Source organism: Oncorhynchus masou, chromosome 12, assembly GCF_036934945.1.
Source record: "Oncorhynchus masou masou isolate Uvic2021 chromosome 12, UVic_Omas_1.1, whole genome shotgun sequence".
NCBI lineage: Eukaryota > Metazoa > Chordata > Actinopteri > Salmoniformes > Salmonidae > Oncorhynchus > Oncorhynchus masou.
The window spans coordinates 55,209,102-55,226,759 of NC_088223.1; the positions used below are offsets into that span (position 1 = coordinate 55,209,102).

Below are 17,658 nucleotides of genomic sequence, written 5' to 3' on the forward strand. Positions count from 1 at the left end.
AGCTGTGCAGCAACGCTCTCCATCCAACCTGAGAGAGCATGACAGGATCTGCAGAGAAGAATGGGAGAAACTGCCCAAATACAGGTGCGCCAAGCTTGTAGCGTCATACCCAATAAGACTCTAGGTTGTATTCGCTGCCAAAGGTGCTTCAACAAAGTACTGAGTAAAGGGTCTGAATACTTATGTAAATGTGATATTTCAGTTTATATTTTTTTTTATAAGCATTTGTAAAAACCTGTTTTTACTTTATTATTAAGGGGTATTGTCTGTAGATTGGGAAAAGAACAATTCAATCAATTTTAGAGTAAGGCTGTAACATTAACAAAATGTGGAAAATGTCAAGAATGGCTGAATACTTTCCGAATGCACTCTATGTTTTTCTGTGTGTGAGTGTCAATGTGTGTGTGGTGTGTGTGTGTGTGTGTGTGTGTGTGTGTGTGTGTGTGCATATGCGACTGGGTGAGTGTATGCGATAGACTGGGCTTGGAGTGCCAGGGCCGGTGGTGTTCTGTGGTGGGTGTTGTGGCGGGAGGGAAGGGGGGAGGCTGTCTAACTCAATCTGTCCCTGGTCGTGTATCTGTCACGGTTAGCGTAAGCCAGCAGCCTTCCTTGACAGACACTCAATGACCGTCTCTGCAAGCAAACCTGCTTTTTCTACCCTCCATTTCATATGAGGAGTTTGAGGAGAGAGAAGGAAATAGAGGAGGGAAAAGGGAGGGAGACATGCAGCAGAGTCTCCAGAGAGAGTCAGCATGACATACTAGTGTAACGAAGATGGTGAATGACAGAGAGCATACACACCAAACAGAAACACATACCGTATGCAGAGATGTACCCAAAAGTATTGTGTGTTTATGCATGCACCTTAAGCACTTGTTCTCTTCCACACACACGCACGCACGCACACACACATTCTCTCTCTTTCTCGCTCTCCACCTCTGATGGACAGTCAGGCAGCGCGACAGAGAAATTGTATCTCTTCGAAGAGCGTTAACTCTGAGGAGAGAGGTGGCTGCATGGTTTCTTTCTCCTCAGCCTCTCTGCTTCTCTCTTTCTCTCCTCTTCTTCTCATTCCCAGTCGATCTCATTCTCTCCCATCACAGCTGCTCTCTCCCTCCCTCTCTCTTTTCCACTATCTCTCTCTCCCCCTCTCTCTCCTTCTCTCTCTCTCTCTCTCTCATGAATGTCACCTCTACTGATGGTGGCTGCTGAAATTCACACACACAAACACACACACACACACACACACGCACACGCACACGCGCACACACACACACACACACACACACACGCACGCACGCACGCACGCACGCACGCACACACACACACACACACACACACACACACACACAGACACACGCACACACGCACACGCACACACACACTCTCACACTAACTTGCTGGCTTTGGGTGGAGGGGGGGTTAGGTGAGGGCTGTGTGGAGAGAGAGTATGCCAGAAGAGGCGGAAGAGAAATCTCTCTCTGTCCATCCCTCTGTTCCGTTCCCGGCTTCATTCTTGTGAGTCCATCACCGTCCCGCCTGTATGCTGCCACTGGATCTTAGTCTGCTGGATTACCGCGCCGTTTCTCCGCTCATTATTCCTGACGCTTTTCCACGGCAGGCAAAGTTGGGCATCCAGAAACTACATGGTGACTGCCTGTATATTTTTATGCTGTTTGAGCTTCAAAATGATTTCACTCTTCACTGGAAGAAGTGTAATTTTTATATGACAGTGAAAAGAGCTCTGTCTCTTTTTGGGGATTGTACACATATAGGATAGGCTAGTGATTTTGCAATATTTTGAACTTCGTTGTCTGGTAATTTGGTCGTGAGGGACAAGATGGGTGGGGTTAAAAATGTAAGAAATGGAGATGTCTTTACATGGTTTTTAATCAAACAGACATTCTAACCTCAATCACCCTTCTTTATTTTGACTGATGATGTGACCTTACTGGTCTTTGTTTTGGGTGTTTTTTTTAGTGTTGGTGTATTTATTTAACATCACACTGGAGGGTCAACATTGGATGTTTGACTGCACTTGAACTTTCACCTTCTCCAGCTCCTTCCTTTTTCAGGGGGCTCTGAACCTAACCCCCATATCTGTAACACCGCATAGAACCCCTCTCCCCCCTCTGGGGCTCTCCCTGGACCTTCCCATCTCTCTCTGCTACTTGAGGACAGAGACAGCCCCACCAGGAGAGGGGTTGTTAGGTAGGAAGACACCCCCCTCCCAAAGGTGAGAGGGGGGGGAAGATGGCAGCTCTCGCCAGCTCTCTCATCAGACAGAAACGGGCGGTCAAGGACGACGGACAAAACCGACCTGTAGCCAACAAAAGGAAGCCCTGTCCTAAGAGCAACAAGTCTCTGTGCCAGAAACAGATCTTAGTCCTTATCTCTAAAGTACGGCTATGTGGGGGTCGAAAAGGTCGAAACGAAAAGAGACCGGGTGAGTCATCGCTCTCTTCTTCCTCCTCCTCCTCCATCTCCTCCCATTCCTCTCTGCCAAGTCACTGATTGGTTGGTGGAATGGTGGTCACAGGTAAACACAAGATATGCTTTTGAGCCTGTCAGTAGTGTTTTGGGGTAAACATTTTGGGGGTTACATTTTTTGCTTTATTCATAACTAACGGAATGTGGGGATGTTCATGTTGGAATTATTTGTACATTTTTTGGAATGAATGATTAGAGAATTATATTCTATCCAATGTGTCTGTTTGGGTCAGACCATGTCAGAATGAAAAGGAACACCATATTAGATTATCACTGGTTGTAGTGGGTATGCCCTAGTCACAGAGAGACAACAGAGCTAAATCAACAGTGGTGAGCAGGAGTCTCCACTCACACTACTGGATTATATAGTGTACAGTCAGCCTTCCCCAAATCCACACAGCTGTTCCCATCCTGGTTGGTGGCTCGTTGGATAGTGGGTATATCATGTGGAGTGGGTTATTACTCTGTCTATACTGGAGGGACCACATGATGCAGTCGACTACAAAGAGAAAACCCACAGCTCACATACACTATTCTTACTTCACCTTTTAGAACTGCCTTTGGGGAGGTAATTAGAGCCACTTATTTCTGTCTAAGTGTGTGTGTGTGTGTGTGTGTGTGTTGGTAATGTGCACTGTAATGACACCTCCGGTTAAAATTCAGTTATGTTAAAGACCCTTCGACCTTTCAACCCAGAGATGATTAATACATCTCAGATTGAGACCAATCTAACCTGTGTTGTGATCTATGCAACTTTGCCAGTTTTCTAATCTATGTAACCTTGCCACAGGCCCCCAAAAATACAATGATCACAATATTGTTCTCTTCAATGTCCATTGGGTGGCCATGAAAATGTAGACCACACGAGCCGCCTGATTAATGAAAACGTCTGGTTTCTGTCAATTCTTCTGTGCTTCTGGATAGTGAAGAGTTGAACGTAAAGGATCATAGCAGCCGCCATGTTGAGAATATAACCCATAATGCATTTCATACAACACAAATATTTTGTTGTAACCCCAGATAATCCCTGTTTGGAGAATCACCACTTTTCTACAAAGCCTGAAATGTCTGCTACGTTATGATGGTGTTTTCAAGATGTTGCTGAATAGTGAAGAGATTCTGCTTTATGGACACAGTTAAGGACATGCCAGAGAGGGTTCACATTATAAAACACTACGTTATCCTTGTTATTTCCTATGGCCATTGGTGTATGTAGTATAGTATCTTGTAGTTTTCTTTCAATGACTTTGGCAACATTTTCAGACACAAATGATATAATTTCTAAACATTAAGTACAAAACTCTAAACTGATAACACTTGTAATGCCCCCCCCAAAACTCTAAACTGATAACACTTGTAATGCCCCCCCCAAAACTCTAAACTGATAACACTGGTAATGCCCCCCCCAAAACTCTAAACTGATAACACTTGTAATGCAAAACTCTAAACTGATAACACTGCCCCCCCCCCGCCTAATGTTCAGAACATTTGTTGGGAACATTCATTGGGGTTTTATACATCTTTCACCCCTGAGTCATTCATGCACAATCAACGTTTTCCATGAAATACCATTACCGTTTAGTCCCCAATACATAAGATAGGCCCTTTAGTCATTTTAACTACCATTTATTCAATAGCAAAAATGACTAGACATTTTAAGTGCTGAATAGAAAGAATAGTAAATAGTCAGTTTAATTTTCCATGCAGTTTTTGACTTTAACTTGATATGCAATTTGTCTGCCCCATGCAACACTGTGCCTTTTCTTATGTGACTTGTCAACTGATACAGTATCACCTGTCTCTCTCTGCTTGAAATTCATCAGCTTACAATGCATCAATGACATTCAGATAGTAAGTGGGATACACGGAGTGTACAAATCATTAGGAACACCTGCTCTTTCCATGACACAGACTGACCAGGTGAATCCAGGTGAAAGCTGTGATCCCTTATTGATGTCACCTTTTAAATCCACTTCGATCAGTGTAGATGAATTGTGTATGTGTGCCATTCAGAGGATGAATTTTGTTTGATTTCAATTTATATTTCACCTTTATTTAACCAGGTAGGCTCGTTGAGAACAAGTTCTCATTTACAACTACAACCTGGCCAAGATAAAGCAAAGCAGTGCGACACAAACAACAACACAGAGTTACACATGGAATAAACAAAAATACAATTAATAATACAATAGAAAAAGTCTATATACAGTGTGTGCAAATGAGGTAGGATAAGGGAGGTAAGGAAATAAATAGGCCATAGTGGCGAAATAATTACAATATAGCAATTAAACAATGGAGTGATAGATGTGCAGAAGATGAGTGTGCAAGTAGAGATACTGGGGTGCAAAGGAGCAAGATACAATTAAAAAAATAACAGTTTGAGGATGAGGTAGTTGGATGGGCTGTGTACAGGCGGAGTGATCTGTGAGCTGCTTTGACAGCTGATGCTTAAAGCTAGTGATGGAGATAAGAGTCTCCAGCTTCAGTGATTTTTGAAGTTCTTTCCAGTCATTGGCAGCAGAGAACTGGAAGGAAAGGCGGCCGAAGGAGGAATTGGCTTCGGGGGGTGACCAGTGAAATATGTTTGCTGGAGCTGCTGCTGCTGGTTGATGCTGCTATGGTGACCAGTGAGCTGAGATAAGGCAGGGCTTTACCTAGCAAATACTTATAGATGGCCTAGAGCCAATGGGTTTGCCGACGAATATGAAGCGAGGGCCAGCCAACGAGAACATACAGGTCGCAGTGGTGGGAAGTATATGGGGCTTTGGTGACAAAACGGATGGCACTGTGATAGACTGCGTACAATTTGCTGAGTAGAGTGTTGGATGCTATTTTGTAATGTGATTTTCTGGATTTTTTTTCTCATTTTGTCTGTCATAGTTGAAGTGTACCTATGATGAAAATTACAGGCCTCTCTCATATTTTTAAGTGGGAGAACTTGCACAATTGGTGGCTGACTAAATACTTTTGTGCCCCACTGTGGTGTCGTCTGCAAAGAGGTGTATCAGAGAATCACCAGCAGCAAGAGCGACATCATTGATGTATACAGAGAAAAGAGTCGGCCCGAGAATTGAACCTTGTGGCACCCCCATAGAGACTGCCAGAGGTCCGGACAACAGGCCCTCCGATTTGACACACTGCACTCTGTCTGAGAAGTAGTTGGTTAACCAGGCGAGGCAGTCATTTTAGAAACCAAGGCTGTTGAGTCTGCCGATAAGACTGTGGTGATCGACAGAGTTGAAAGCCTTGGCCAAGTTGATGAATACAGCTGCACAGTATTGTCTCTTATCGATGGCGGTTATGATATTGTTTAGAACCTTGAGAGTGGCTGAGGTGCACCCATGACCAGCTCGGAAACCAGATTGCATAGTAGAGAAGGTAAGGTGGGATTCGAAATTATCGGTGATCTGTTTGCAAACTTGGCTTTCGAGGACCTTAGAAAGGCAGGGGTAGATATAGGTCTGTAGCAGTTTCGGTCTAGAGTGTCCCCCTTTGAAGAGGGGGATGACCGCGTCAGCTTTCCAGTCTTTGGGGATCTCAGACGACATGGGAAAGACAAAAGATTTAAGGGCTTTGAACGGGTATGCTAGTAGGTGCAAGGCTCTCCGGTTTGAGTGTATCAACAACTGCAGCGCTGCTGGGTTTTTGAAGCTCATCAGTTTTCTGTGTGTATCAAGAATGGTCCACCACCCAAATGTACAGTATCCAGCCAACTTGACACAACTGTGGAACACATTGGAGTCAACATGGGCCAGCATCCCTGTGGAAAGCTTTCAACACCTTGCAGAGGCCATTCCCCAAAGAATTGAGGCAGTTCTGAGGGCAAAAGTGGCACAACTCAATATTAGGAAGGTGTTCCTAATGTTGTGTATATTGCTATATACAACCCAGATATTTCATAAGTGCATTCTACACTACACTATAATTCCAAATGGTAGCACATAGAGTGACTCTTTCCACTTTGTCCTATTGAAGCATTCTGGCTGATATACAATGTTGTAGTATTACAGCCACATCAATATACAGTTGAAGTTGGAAGTTTACATACACCTTAGCCAAAAACATTTGAATTATGAGTGAAATAATCGGGTCTGTAAACAATTGTTGGACAAATGACTTGTGTCATGCACAAAGGAGATGTCCGAACTGACTTGCCAAAACTATAGTTTGTTAACAAGAAAGTGGAGTGGTTGAAAGACAAGTTTTAATGACTTCTACCTGAGTGTATTTAAACTTCTGACGTACACTGTATGATTTGGTTTTACCTTCCAAGATAAATTGACACATTTATTTTTACCAGGCAAGTCAGTTAAGAACAAATTCTTATTTTCAATGACAGCCTAGGAACAGTGGGTTTACTGCCTGTTCAGGGGCAGAATGACAGATTTGTGCAGAATGACAGATTTGTACCTTGTCAGCTCAGGGATTCGAACTTGCAACCTTTTGATTACTAGTCCAACGCTCTAACCACTAGGCTACCCTGCCGCCCCTAGGAAACAAAGATATAAATGTACAGTGTTCAGCAGTTATCTATATCCGTTAACTCGGGACTATATAATTTTGGTTTAGAAGTTATCAGTTTTGAGCAGTTAGTTCATTTTATTGTTAACAAATGAAAACAAAATCATATGAAAAGTAAAGTGAATATTGCTATTTGAAAAGCAGATGCTCAGATTGACTATGTACCCAAATGGAAAGAACAACTGGGCAAAAACTGGTTGAATCAACATTGTTTCCACATCACTTCAACCCCCCCCCCCTCCTCCCACACACACCCAAGAATGTATGTGATGACATTGAAAAATGGATACGTAAGGGTATTTCGTTTTCTTCGTCCAAATCCAATGACATGGTGATTTTTTTTGATTGGTTTCCCATTGAATTCACATTAGTTGACAATGTAAAGCAAAACAAGACGTTGCACTGACGTATGTGCCCTGTGAGGAGTAATTTGGTACAGTGAACAAGTGACTTTGTGAATTAGTTTGTTGTAATCAGTCAACTGAAAATGTGCTTCGATGATCTGTTTTGTGCTTAGAGTTGTGAAACATTCTGATGATCTGTTTTCATATTTGTGCTTAGAGTTGTGAAACATTCTGATGATCTGTTTGGATATTTGTGATTAGAGTTGTGAAACATTCTGATGATCTGTTTCGATATTTGTTATTAGAGTTGTGAAACATTCTGATGATCTGTTTCGATATTTGTGAGAGTTAGAGATCTGTTTTCATATTTGAAACATTCTGATGATCTGTTTCATATTTGTGATTAGAGTTGTGAAACATTCTGATGATCTGTTTCGATATTTGTGATTAGAGTTGTGAAACATTCTGATGATCTGTTTCGATATTTGTGATTAGAGTTGTGAAACATTCTGATGATCTGTTTTGATATTTGTGCTTAGAGTTGTGAAACTAAGAATAAGAGCACCTCCTCCCAGCTGGCCACTGAACTGAGGCTAGGAAACACTGTCACCACACCGCTTTGCATGCTCTTCAACCTATCGCTGCCCACACCTGCCCGCCCGTCCAGCATCACTACTCTGGACGGTTCTGACTTAGAATATGTGGACAACTACAAATACCTAGGTGTCTGGATAGACTGTAAACTCTCCTTCCAGACTCACATTAAGCATCTCCAATCCAAAATTAAATCCTTCCTATCTTGAAACAAAGCATCCTTCACTCATGCTTCCAAACATACCCTCGTAAAACGAACTATCCTACTGATCTTTGACTTCGTCGATGTCATTTACTCTACTCAGAAAATTGGATGCAGTCTATCACAGTGCCATCCGTTTTGTCACCAAAGCCCCATATACTACCCACCACTGCGACTTGTATGCTCTCGTTGGCTGGCCCTCGCTTCATATTTGTCGCCAAACCCACTGGCTCCAGGTCATCTATAAGTCTTTGCTAGGTGAAGCCCTGCCTTTTCTCAGCTCACTGGTCACCATAGCAGGACCCACCAGTAGCACGTGCTCCAGCAGGTGTATTTCACTGGTCACCCCCAAAGCCAATTCTTCCTTTGGCCGCCTTTCCTTCCAGTTCTCTGCTGCCAATGACTGGAACGAATTGCAAAAATCACTGAAGCTGGAGACTCATATCTCCCTCACTAACTTTAAGCATCAGCTGTCAGAGCAGCTCACAGATCATTGCACCTGTACATAGTCCATCTGTAAATAGCCCATCCAACTACCACATCCCCATATTGTTATTTATTTTTTGCTTCTTTGCACCCCAGTATCTCTACTTGCACATCATCTTCTGCCACATCTATCACTCCAGTGTTTAATTGCTAAATTGTAATTACCACTACAGCCTATTTATTGCCTTACCTCCCTAATCTTACCTCATTTGCACACACTGTATAGAGATTTTTTTATATTGTGTTATTGACTGTACGTTTGTTTATTCCGTGTGTAACTCAACTGTGTTGTTGTTTGTGTCGCACTGCTTTGCATTATCTTCACCAGGTCGCAGTTGTAAATGAGAACTTGTTCTCAACTGGCCTATCTGGTTAAATAAAGGTGAAATGAAAAAAACAAATAAAAAAACATTCTGGGGATCTGTTTTGATATTTGTGCTAAGAGTTGTGAAAATGTAGCACATGCAGTACTTGTGGAAATTGCTACAAAGTGATAAAAAAACGATCTGTCTTTGTGTGACATTAATTATTTGTGTGTCTTTGTTAGTGTTTGTAGACCTCTATTTACATGTGAGTGTGGAAGACTGCTTGTGTGTGTGTGTGTGTGTGTGTGTGTGTGTGTGTGTGTGTGTGTGTGTGTGTGTGTGTGTGTGTGTGTGTGTGTGTGTGTGTTAATGTATGAACAGGTAAAATAATTGAAACGAGTAAATAAGGATACAAAGTATATTGAAGGCAGGTGCTTCCACACAGGTGTGGTTCCTGAGCTAATTAAGCATCTAACATCGCATTATGTTATGTATCAAATGTATGTATCATGGCTTATGTATCAACATTTTGGGCAGGTCATTATTTTGGCACATATTTTGGGCTACCATGGCTATGCCCCCCATAGGAAGACAATTGCCCAATCCACAGGGCACGAGTGGTCACGGAATGGTTTGATGAGCATGAAAACAAAGTAAACCCAGGCAGGTCACCCGTGATACAAGTCAGTGTTCCATGTCCATCCATGTCTGAGGGACGTCAGGAGATGTCGTGGAAACAGGCAACAGTGATCCCTTTTACCTTCAAGTAGGCTTTAGTTTTGCTTGGGCATAAGCATCTCCCCCTGGTTCCAGAAGTCGCAATCCATTTGTATATTTTTTGTTTCAAGCATATCCCAAACCTTAACCCTTACTTGACACATTCATAGTTAATGCTTAACCTTAGGAATTCAGCGTTAATGCATAAACTTAACCTTGGAACCATACGGCAACCATACACTTCGAGATTTGACGTGTGGAGCAACTTAGAAATTTGACGTTTGAGATACACGCATGAACATCTAATTCTGATGTGAGACTGTGTGAGCTTGTTGTGAAAACCATATACCATGGCCGTCTCAGTCACCAGATCTCAACCCAATTGAACACTTATGGGAGATTCAGCAGCAGCGCCTGAGACAGTGTTTTCCACCACCATCTAACTAAACATCAAATGATGGAATTTCTTGTGGAAGAATGGCGTCGCATCCCTATAATAGAGTTCCAGACACTTGTATAATCTATTCTAAGGTGCATTGAAGCTATTCTGGCTCCTGGTGTTCCAACGCCCTAAGACACTTTATGTTGGTGTTTCCTTTATTTAGTCAATTACCTGTATGTGTGCGTGTGTGTCCATGAGTGTGTGTGAGTGCTTGCCTCCCGTATATGTGTGTTTGAGTTGCTGTGCATGTTCAGGTCTCTGTGTGTGAAAGCCCCAGAGTAATGTATGATAACAACCTCTCCACGGGCCTGAAATAGCACCGTGCTGTATTCCCATTCTTCTAGTGGCAACAGAGTGCACTGCTGACATGCCTCATAGCTTTGTTATGGTAATACCCACTGGTCTTGCAACTGTGAGCGATATCATAAACAACAGTGAAAAACAACAGGAAAGCTTCGTGGCTCTCACATATGACTGTGTGTTTGCATAACATGGCTTCAGGCCACTAAATGTCTCATAGTTGAGTTCACTGCACTGTAGGGTACTCACTTCATGCCAGTGGTTGTGTCTTTCATTTAGGGTGTGTGCAGAGAGTTATATAAGTGATGCGTCGCCATTCCTCCATTTTAAGTGCGTTCTACCATCAAGCCATCAGCATTGGCACGGAAGACCCATATCATGTTCTGCGCATGTATTTATTTACCTTTATTTGACACACATATTTTTGTGGTCACCCTCCATTCACATTTCTCACTGCCAATCGTGAATGATAATTCCTCCAAGTTTCACCGGTGAAACATCCATGCAGCATCTTCATGCTAACCATGTGATCTCAGCTTCATAGGAATACGCATTTAGGTCTTTTTAGTTATGTACAATGTTGTTTTGAATTATGTATAGTGAGCAGTTGGTGTTAAACTGTAGCATACCGGTGTTTTGTTTCAGTCAGATCCGCAGCCACTCTGAAGCATTTACCACTTTCATTAAACTGTCATATTTGCAGTATACACATTTCCTATAATGGTGGTAGGTGTACAGTGTTAAAGATGTCATATTACCATCAACAGTGTGATAGTTGCAAAATGCAGCATCAGCCTCTGCTCCCACCTTCCCTCCACCTCTTCCTGTCCTGGCCTTTCTTAAGATGGCCGCCTGGCTGGCCCGCTATATGAAAGCTCTCTGCCAGTGATCTGCGGTGATTCTCCCCTCTCCGATCCATCCAACGCATTAATGTACAGTATACTGATTCATCAATAATTACCCCCTTAGTTTGTCCAAGGAGGAATCTGACCTGGGAAGGGTGGGATATAGAGCAGTGACCCTCTCCTCCCCTCACACACACTGTCTAGCTCACACACACACACACACACACACACACACACACACACACACATATACACACAAACTCACACACACCTACAACCTGGCCAATGACACCTGGGCAAGATGAGAATGAGACAGTAATATGAACCAAAGCTAAAGAGGAGTGTTTGATCTGCAGTTAGTGCATGTTGACAGCCAGACAGACAGGAAGTGTAGTATAGTCCCAGATGTCTTCTGGCGCAGAGGTGGGTCGTAGTAAAGCATGAGTAGGCATCAGTAGGGCCAATCGACTGTACTCTGGAAAAGTGCTGCGGGTCACAAATCTGGGACCCTATCGGCGAGCAGGAGACCAGGGAACGTGGTGAGATCCAGCGTAGGATAGCATTTAGCTGACCGCAAGAGATGAGGGCCCTAAAGTCGCTTACTGGACAACACCTGATCAGACTGAGCGGTGTTAGGTAGCCTCCCATCAGATCTTTACTGACTGCGACAGGGGTCAGAGAGGGAGAGAGAGAAGAAGGGAGAGAGAGAGAGAAGAAGGGAGCGAGAGAGAGGGAGGGAGAAGGGATACCATGAGGTTGAGAGGTAAGAGACCACGGTCAATAGAAAAATGTGTTTATTTCTACAAGTTAAGCCCTTCTTTTCCCTTATGACAAAATAAAGCATCACTATAAGCACAGTCAGATCTGACAGTAATAGCAAACTACTGTACATCGAATAGGCCGTGTTGATAGCCATCACATCTGCACAATAATTACAACGTTTACATTTTTGTTACCCCTTTATCTCCCCAATTGGTAGTTACATTCTAGTCCCATCGCTGCAACTCCCGTACGGACTCGGGAGAGGCAAAGGTCGAGAGCCATGAGTCCTCCAAGACACCACCCTGCTAAGCTGCACTGCTTCTTGACACACTGCTCGCTTAACCTGGAGGCCAGCCGCACCAATATGTCGGAAAAAACGCTATACAACTGGTGTCCGAAGTCAGCGTGCATGCGCCCGGCCCACCACAAGGAGTCGCTAGAGCGCAATGGAACAAGGATATCCCGGCCGGTCAAAACCCTCCCCTAACCCAGACGACGCTGTGCCAATTGTGTGCCGCCTCATGGGTCTCCCTGTCACAGCTGGCTGCGCCACAGCCTGGGATCGAACCTGGGTCTGTAGTGACGCCTCTAGCACTGTAATGCAGTGTCTTAAACAGCCGAACCACTTGGGAGGCTATAATTACTAATAAGTGATTTTATCACGAGTAAACCATAGATTTAAAAAATTCTTTAGCCATGACAAACAAGATTTAAAAATAACCTTTGTGTCTATTTTCAGACTGTACCGTATTATGGAATAAAACCTAGGGAAAGAGTCGACACCCAGCTTGTGTCTGTCAGTCTCTGGGCAAAACAATGAGCAAAGATCACCTTGGATTTGTCCAACCAATTTCCGTGGATTTTCAAATTTGTCCATGAACAGCCCTTGTTGCGTCACAATGCCTAAAATACCTCTTAGCAAATAGCATCCACGGACCAGGACGCTAGTATCCATGCGTAAGCATATCCGATTAGTTTAGGAACAGAGGGAGAATAAATTCCTATATTCCACTGTTTGATAATGAGAATGCCCAAGATGCATCAGATTACAGCCTTATGCAACAGCAAAGATTTGGGTCCGTTCCATAATCTTTGAGGATTTTTTTGCTCAGAAGGAAAAAACACAATTAGAATCGAAGGGATTGATGTTTGTGGTTTGGTGGCTTAATTTTCTGTCCATAAAATAAGTCTCCAAGCTGGAGCTCCGAACTGAGCTGCAGGATACAGTAGATGGAAAGCATCCAGAATCATGCTGATATCTAAAAGAAATGCAGAATGCATAAATCAGATTATCATTCTCTTTGAATGGATCAGAGGAAATGTGGCCTTTAGCCAAACACACAGTGATATTAGGGTACAGTAGCTCTGATAGCTTTAGTGGCAGTAATCAAATCAAATCAAATTGTATTAGTCATATGCGCCGAATACAACAGGTGTAGTAGACCTTACAGTGAAATGTTTACTTACGAGCCCCTAACCAACAGTTAAGAGACAAAATAAACAAGTAATTAAAGAGCAGCAGTAAAAAAATAACAATATATACAGGGGGGTGACAGAATAGAGTCAATGTACAGGGGCACCGGTTAGTTGAGATACATAGATGACAGAGAGTGGTCGTGGTGTGGAGAGGGGAGGGGGGGGCAATGCAAATAGTCTGGGTGGCCATTTGACTAGATGTTCAGGAGTCTTATGGCTTGGGTGAAGAAGCTGTTTAGAAACCGTGAACAGGGAGTATAGGAGGGGGCTGAACACACACCCCTGAGGGGCCCGCGTTGAGGATCAGCATGGCGGATGTGTTGTTACCTACCCTTACTACCTGGGGCGGCCCGTCAGGAAGTACAGGATCCAGTTGCAGAGGGAGGTTGTTTTTAGTCCCAGGGACCTTAGCTTATTGATGAGCTTTGAGGGCACTATGGTGTTGAACGCTGAGCTGTAGTCAATGAATAGCATTCTCACATAGGTGTTCCTTTTGTCCAGGAGGGAAAGGGCAGTGTGGAGTGCAATGGAGATTGCATCATCTGTGGATCTGTTGAGGCGGTATGCAAGTTGGAGTGGGTCTAGGGTTTCTTGGTTGATGGTTTTGATGTGAGCCATGACCAGCTTTTTAAAGCATTTCATGGCTTCAGATGTGAGTGCTACGGGTTGGTAGTCATTTAGGCAGGTTATCTTAGTGTTCTTGGGCATAGGCACTATGGTGGTCTGCTTAAAACATGTTGGTATTACAGACTTGGACAGGGAGAGGTTAAAAATGTTAGTGAAGACACTTGCTAGTGTCGTGGCAATTTCCTGTATTACCAAATGATGAGAGAGCAAACCACACACCAGTCAGAGTTATACTTAAACTTCACCTTTAATAATAATTAAGCTTTTGCAATAGCATTTGACTTTCAACATTTCAGGATCTCTAATGAAAAGTTGAGAGTGGTCAACATAATGGCAACTAAGATATTTTATAGCAAAGATCCACCCCCTAGTCGACATGACAAACCACAGATAATAGGAACTGTTCACACTGAATTTTTTTTACTTGAGAGAGGAGTATCTCATAGCCAGACAGCATTCACTATAAATTATCGTTCAGTTTGGTCTCTAAAACGAGGCTCTAATCTCTTTTTGGTACTTCATAGTACCAAAACACCAACTCATCCAATGGCATATATCAATTGTCAATTCTAGATACTCACATATCAAGAACACCCCACTTCTAGACAAGATCACTGAGGCGAGTGAGGCTCTGGGTCATATACTAGGTCACGATAAGGGCAACATCAGAGGGGACATACAATGGTTCCAGACACTGCCATACTCCTCCCCCCAATGGGAAAAGGAGGGAGTGACTGGCGTACATACATTGTGGAGATAACTAACCGGTTCCCCATTATCAGGCCCACGCTTCACATGGTTTAGGAATAGTTACAGACACATTCCCATAAGAAGACAATGTCTCATTCTGTCCTCCTCCCCTTCTGATATTCTGCATAGCACCACATGGTTTAACAGATACATTCACATATGAAGACAATCCTGACCTCTCCCCTCTCTGGGCACCAAGTGACTGAGACCTAGCTGAGGAGGGATAACTGCAACTGCCAACCTTATAGTCCAAAGGGAAACATTCTAATGACAAGTATCTGACGTAAGCATATTATGAAAATAAAACATCTTATCTATGTTACCCAACTAATTCTGATTCGCCGCAACACTAGTTGGTCAGCGTATGCTCGCAGTACACGTCCTGGTTATCCATCTGGCCCTGCGACCTTGTGAATGTTGACCTGGCTAAAGGTTTTACTCACATCAACTACGGAGTGCGTGATCACACAGTCTTCTAGTACAGCTGATGCTCTCATGTATGTTTCAGTGTTATTTTCCTCGAAGCGAGCATAGAAGTAGTTTAGCTCGTCTGGTAGGCTCGTGTCACTGGGCAGCTCTCAGCTGTGCATCCCTTTGTAGTCTGTAATGGTTTGCAAGCCCTGCCACATCCGACGAGTGTCAGAGCCGGTGTAGTACGACTAGATCTTAGTCCTGTATTGATGCTTTGCCTGTTTGATGGTTTGTCGGAGGGCATAGAGGAATTTCTTATAAACTTCCGGGTTTGAGTCCCGCTCCTTGAAAGCGGCCGCTCTAGCCTTTAGGTCAGTGCGGATGCTGGCTGTAATCCATGGCTTCTGGTATGTATGTACGGTCACTGTGGGGATGACATCATCGAAGCACTTGTTGATGAAACCAATGACTGATGTGGTGTACTCCTCAATGCCATCGGAGGAATCCTGGAACATATTCCAGTCGGTGTTAGCAAAACAGTCCTGTAGCTTAGCATCTGCTTCATCTGACCACCTTTTTATTGATCTAGTCACTGGTGCTTCCTGCTTTAATTTTTTGCTTGTAAACAGGAATTAGGAGGATGGAATTATGGTCAGATTTGCCAAATGGAGGGCGGGGGAGAGCTTGGTATGTGTCTCTGTGTGTGGAGTATAAGTGGTCCAGAGTTCTTTTCCCTCTGGTTTCACATTTAACATGCTGATATAAATGTGATGAAAGTGGTCTGTTATGGTAATGCTGGTATGGCTATACGTATGCTAGTCCCTGGTATTTAAATGATTAGTTCACAATTTTACAATTTGATGTAAGATGGCTCCACACCCTGAAAGTAGTCTATGAGCCATATGAAACTGTATTGGTTAATGGTTCAGTTCTTTAAACAGCCATTGCAAACTTCAGCTAACTTTAGCCACCGCTAGCAAAACAAAAAAATCTGTGGAAGTGACGGGGGCATTTGATTATGTTGTATTTGTTAAAAGCAAAATCACCTTCAATTAACATGAAGCCAAATATGCATTTGATTTCATTTGGACATGATTTTTTTAAACATGCTCACATGCCCCCATCACTTTCATTGGTTTTTAGCTAGCGGATGGTAAAGTTAGCTGAAGTTAGTAATGGCTGAATAAAGAAAATGTAACCATGGATTACAGTTTCTCCTTGCCCATAGACCACATTCAGGGTGAGGGACCATCTAACATCAAGCTGTAAAATACTTACTCCTTTCATCAGAAGTTACGTAGGGAAATGTCAATTACATCATACTGTATGAATAACTCTTCTTTTCTGACATCCATTAAAACAAGCACCATTACCATTTGTCATCAGGTAGTGTTGAACTCATTAAAGTAAGCACCAAAAACTACCGTTGCTACTTAACTTCTAAATAAATAATAAATCCCTTGCGAACAGGAATGCAAAAATCAAGTCTGGTCATGTATTAGTATTGGGCAGCAGTACTGTGCAGTGGTAAGAGTTCACTCTATGACTATGCTGTGTAACCCTGAGTGTGCACTGAACTGAGCTGAGGGTGTTGCAACAGGCCCCAGGGGCTGATTTACCCTCATCCAGCTCAGCTAAGGGAATAAGTTATGCACAGAAAACACCTCTTTGCCTTCTCTCGTCCTAAAGATATCACAAAAAGACAAAGAACGCAGTCAGTGCCCCCCAACATATAACAGCTGAAATTAAAATTGTGGAGACTTTGATTAGACCGGACAAGGACAGATTGAGTTTAACCGCTAACAGTAGAAAGACAGACAGAGAGGGGGGGGGGGAGGGGGGCGGTGGAGGACAGGCAGTGAGATAAAGATGGAGGGAGTGTGAAAGAGAGAGAGGGGTATAGAGAGAGAGAGAGAGAGAGAGAGAGAGAGTGGGATAGAAAGTGGGTGTAGAAGGCGTCCATTCCTGTCCATCTGGATTAAAGTAATCTATCGAAGAAAAATTGTGCATAAAGCAACGTGCCTCTGTGTGTGTTCGTGTGTGTGTGTGTTCGTTCGCATGTGTGCGCGTGTGTGTGTGTGCACGAGTAAATGTACATGTGTGTGGTTAGTATTGACGTTGTGTCAGCTGTAATCTATCTCAGGCAATGTTGGTCTGAAAAGTGGCTGATCCCAGGCAGCACCAACACAAAACGCCTCTCACACAACACCAGGACTATATAGCACCATTCATGACCCACAATGTTCTCACACCAATTTAGTTTCTCTATACGCTACAACAATCCACACATAGTAATATCTATACCGACAGTACCATTCTTCACATTGCTCATTTACACTTAAACTGACTGATTTACCCAGTTTCAATCCACTTTATTAAGAAATGC

The 17,658-nt window shown here is 43.3% G+C and overlaps 1 protein-coding gene across 1 annotated transcript in view; it reads left to right on the forward strand.

Moving 5' to 3' along the window:
* Positions 1 to 1,454: 1,454 nt before the first annotated feature.
* The window catches only part of LOC135550455 (fibroblast growth factor 11-like), a 53,087-nt gene continuing 36,883 nt past the window's right edge, over positions 1,455 to 17,658 (forward strand). The window contains exon 1 of the mRNA XM_064981252.1: positions 1,455 to 2,446. Within this exon, the coding sequence (XP_064837324.1) occupies positions 2,254 to 2,446 (193 nt within the window). The 5' untranslated portion in view covers positions 1,455 to 2,253. The remainder of the gene's footprint in view (positions 2,447 to 17,658) is intronic.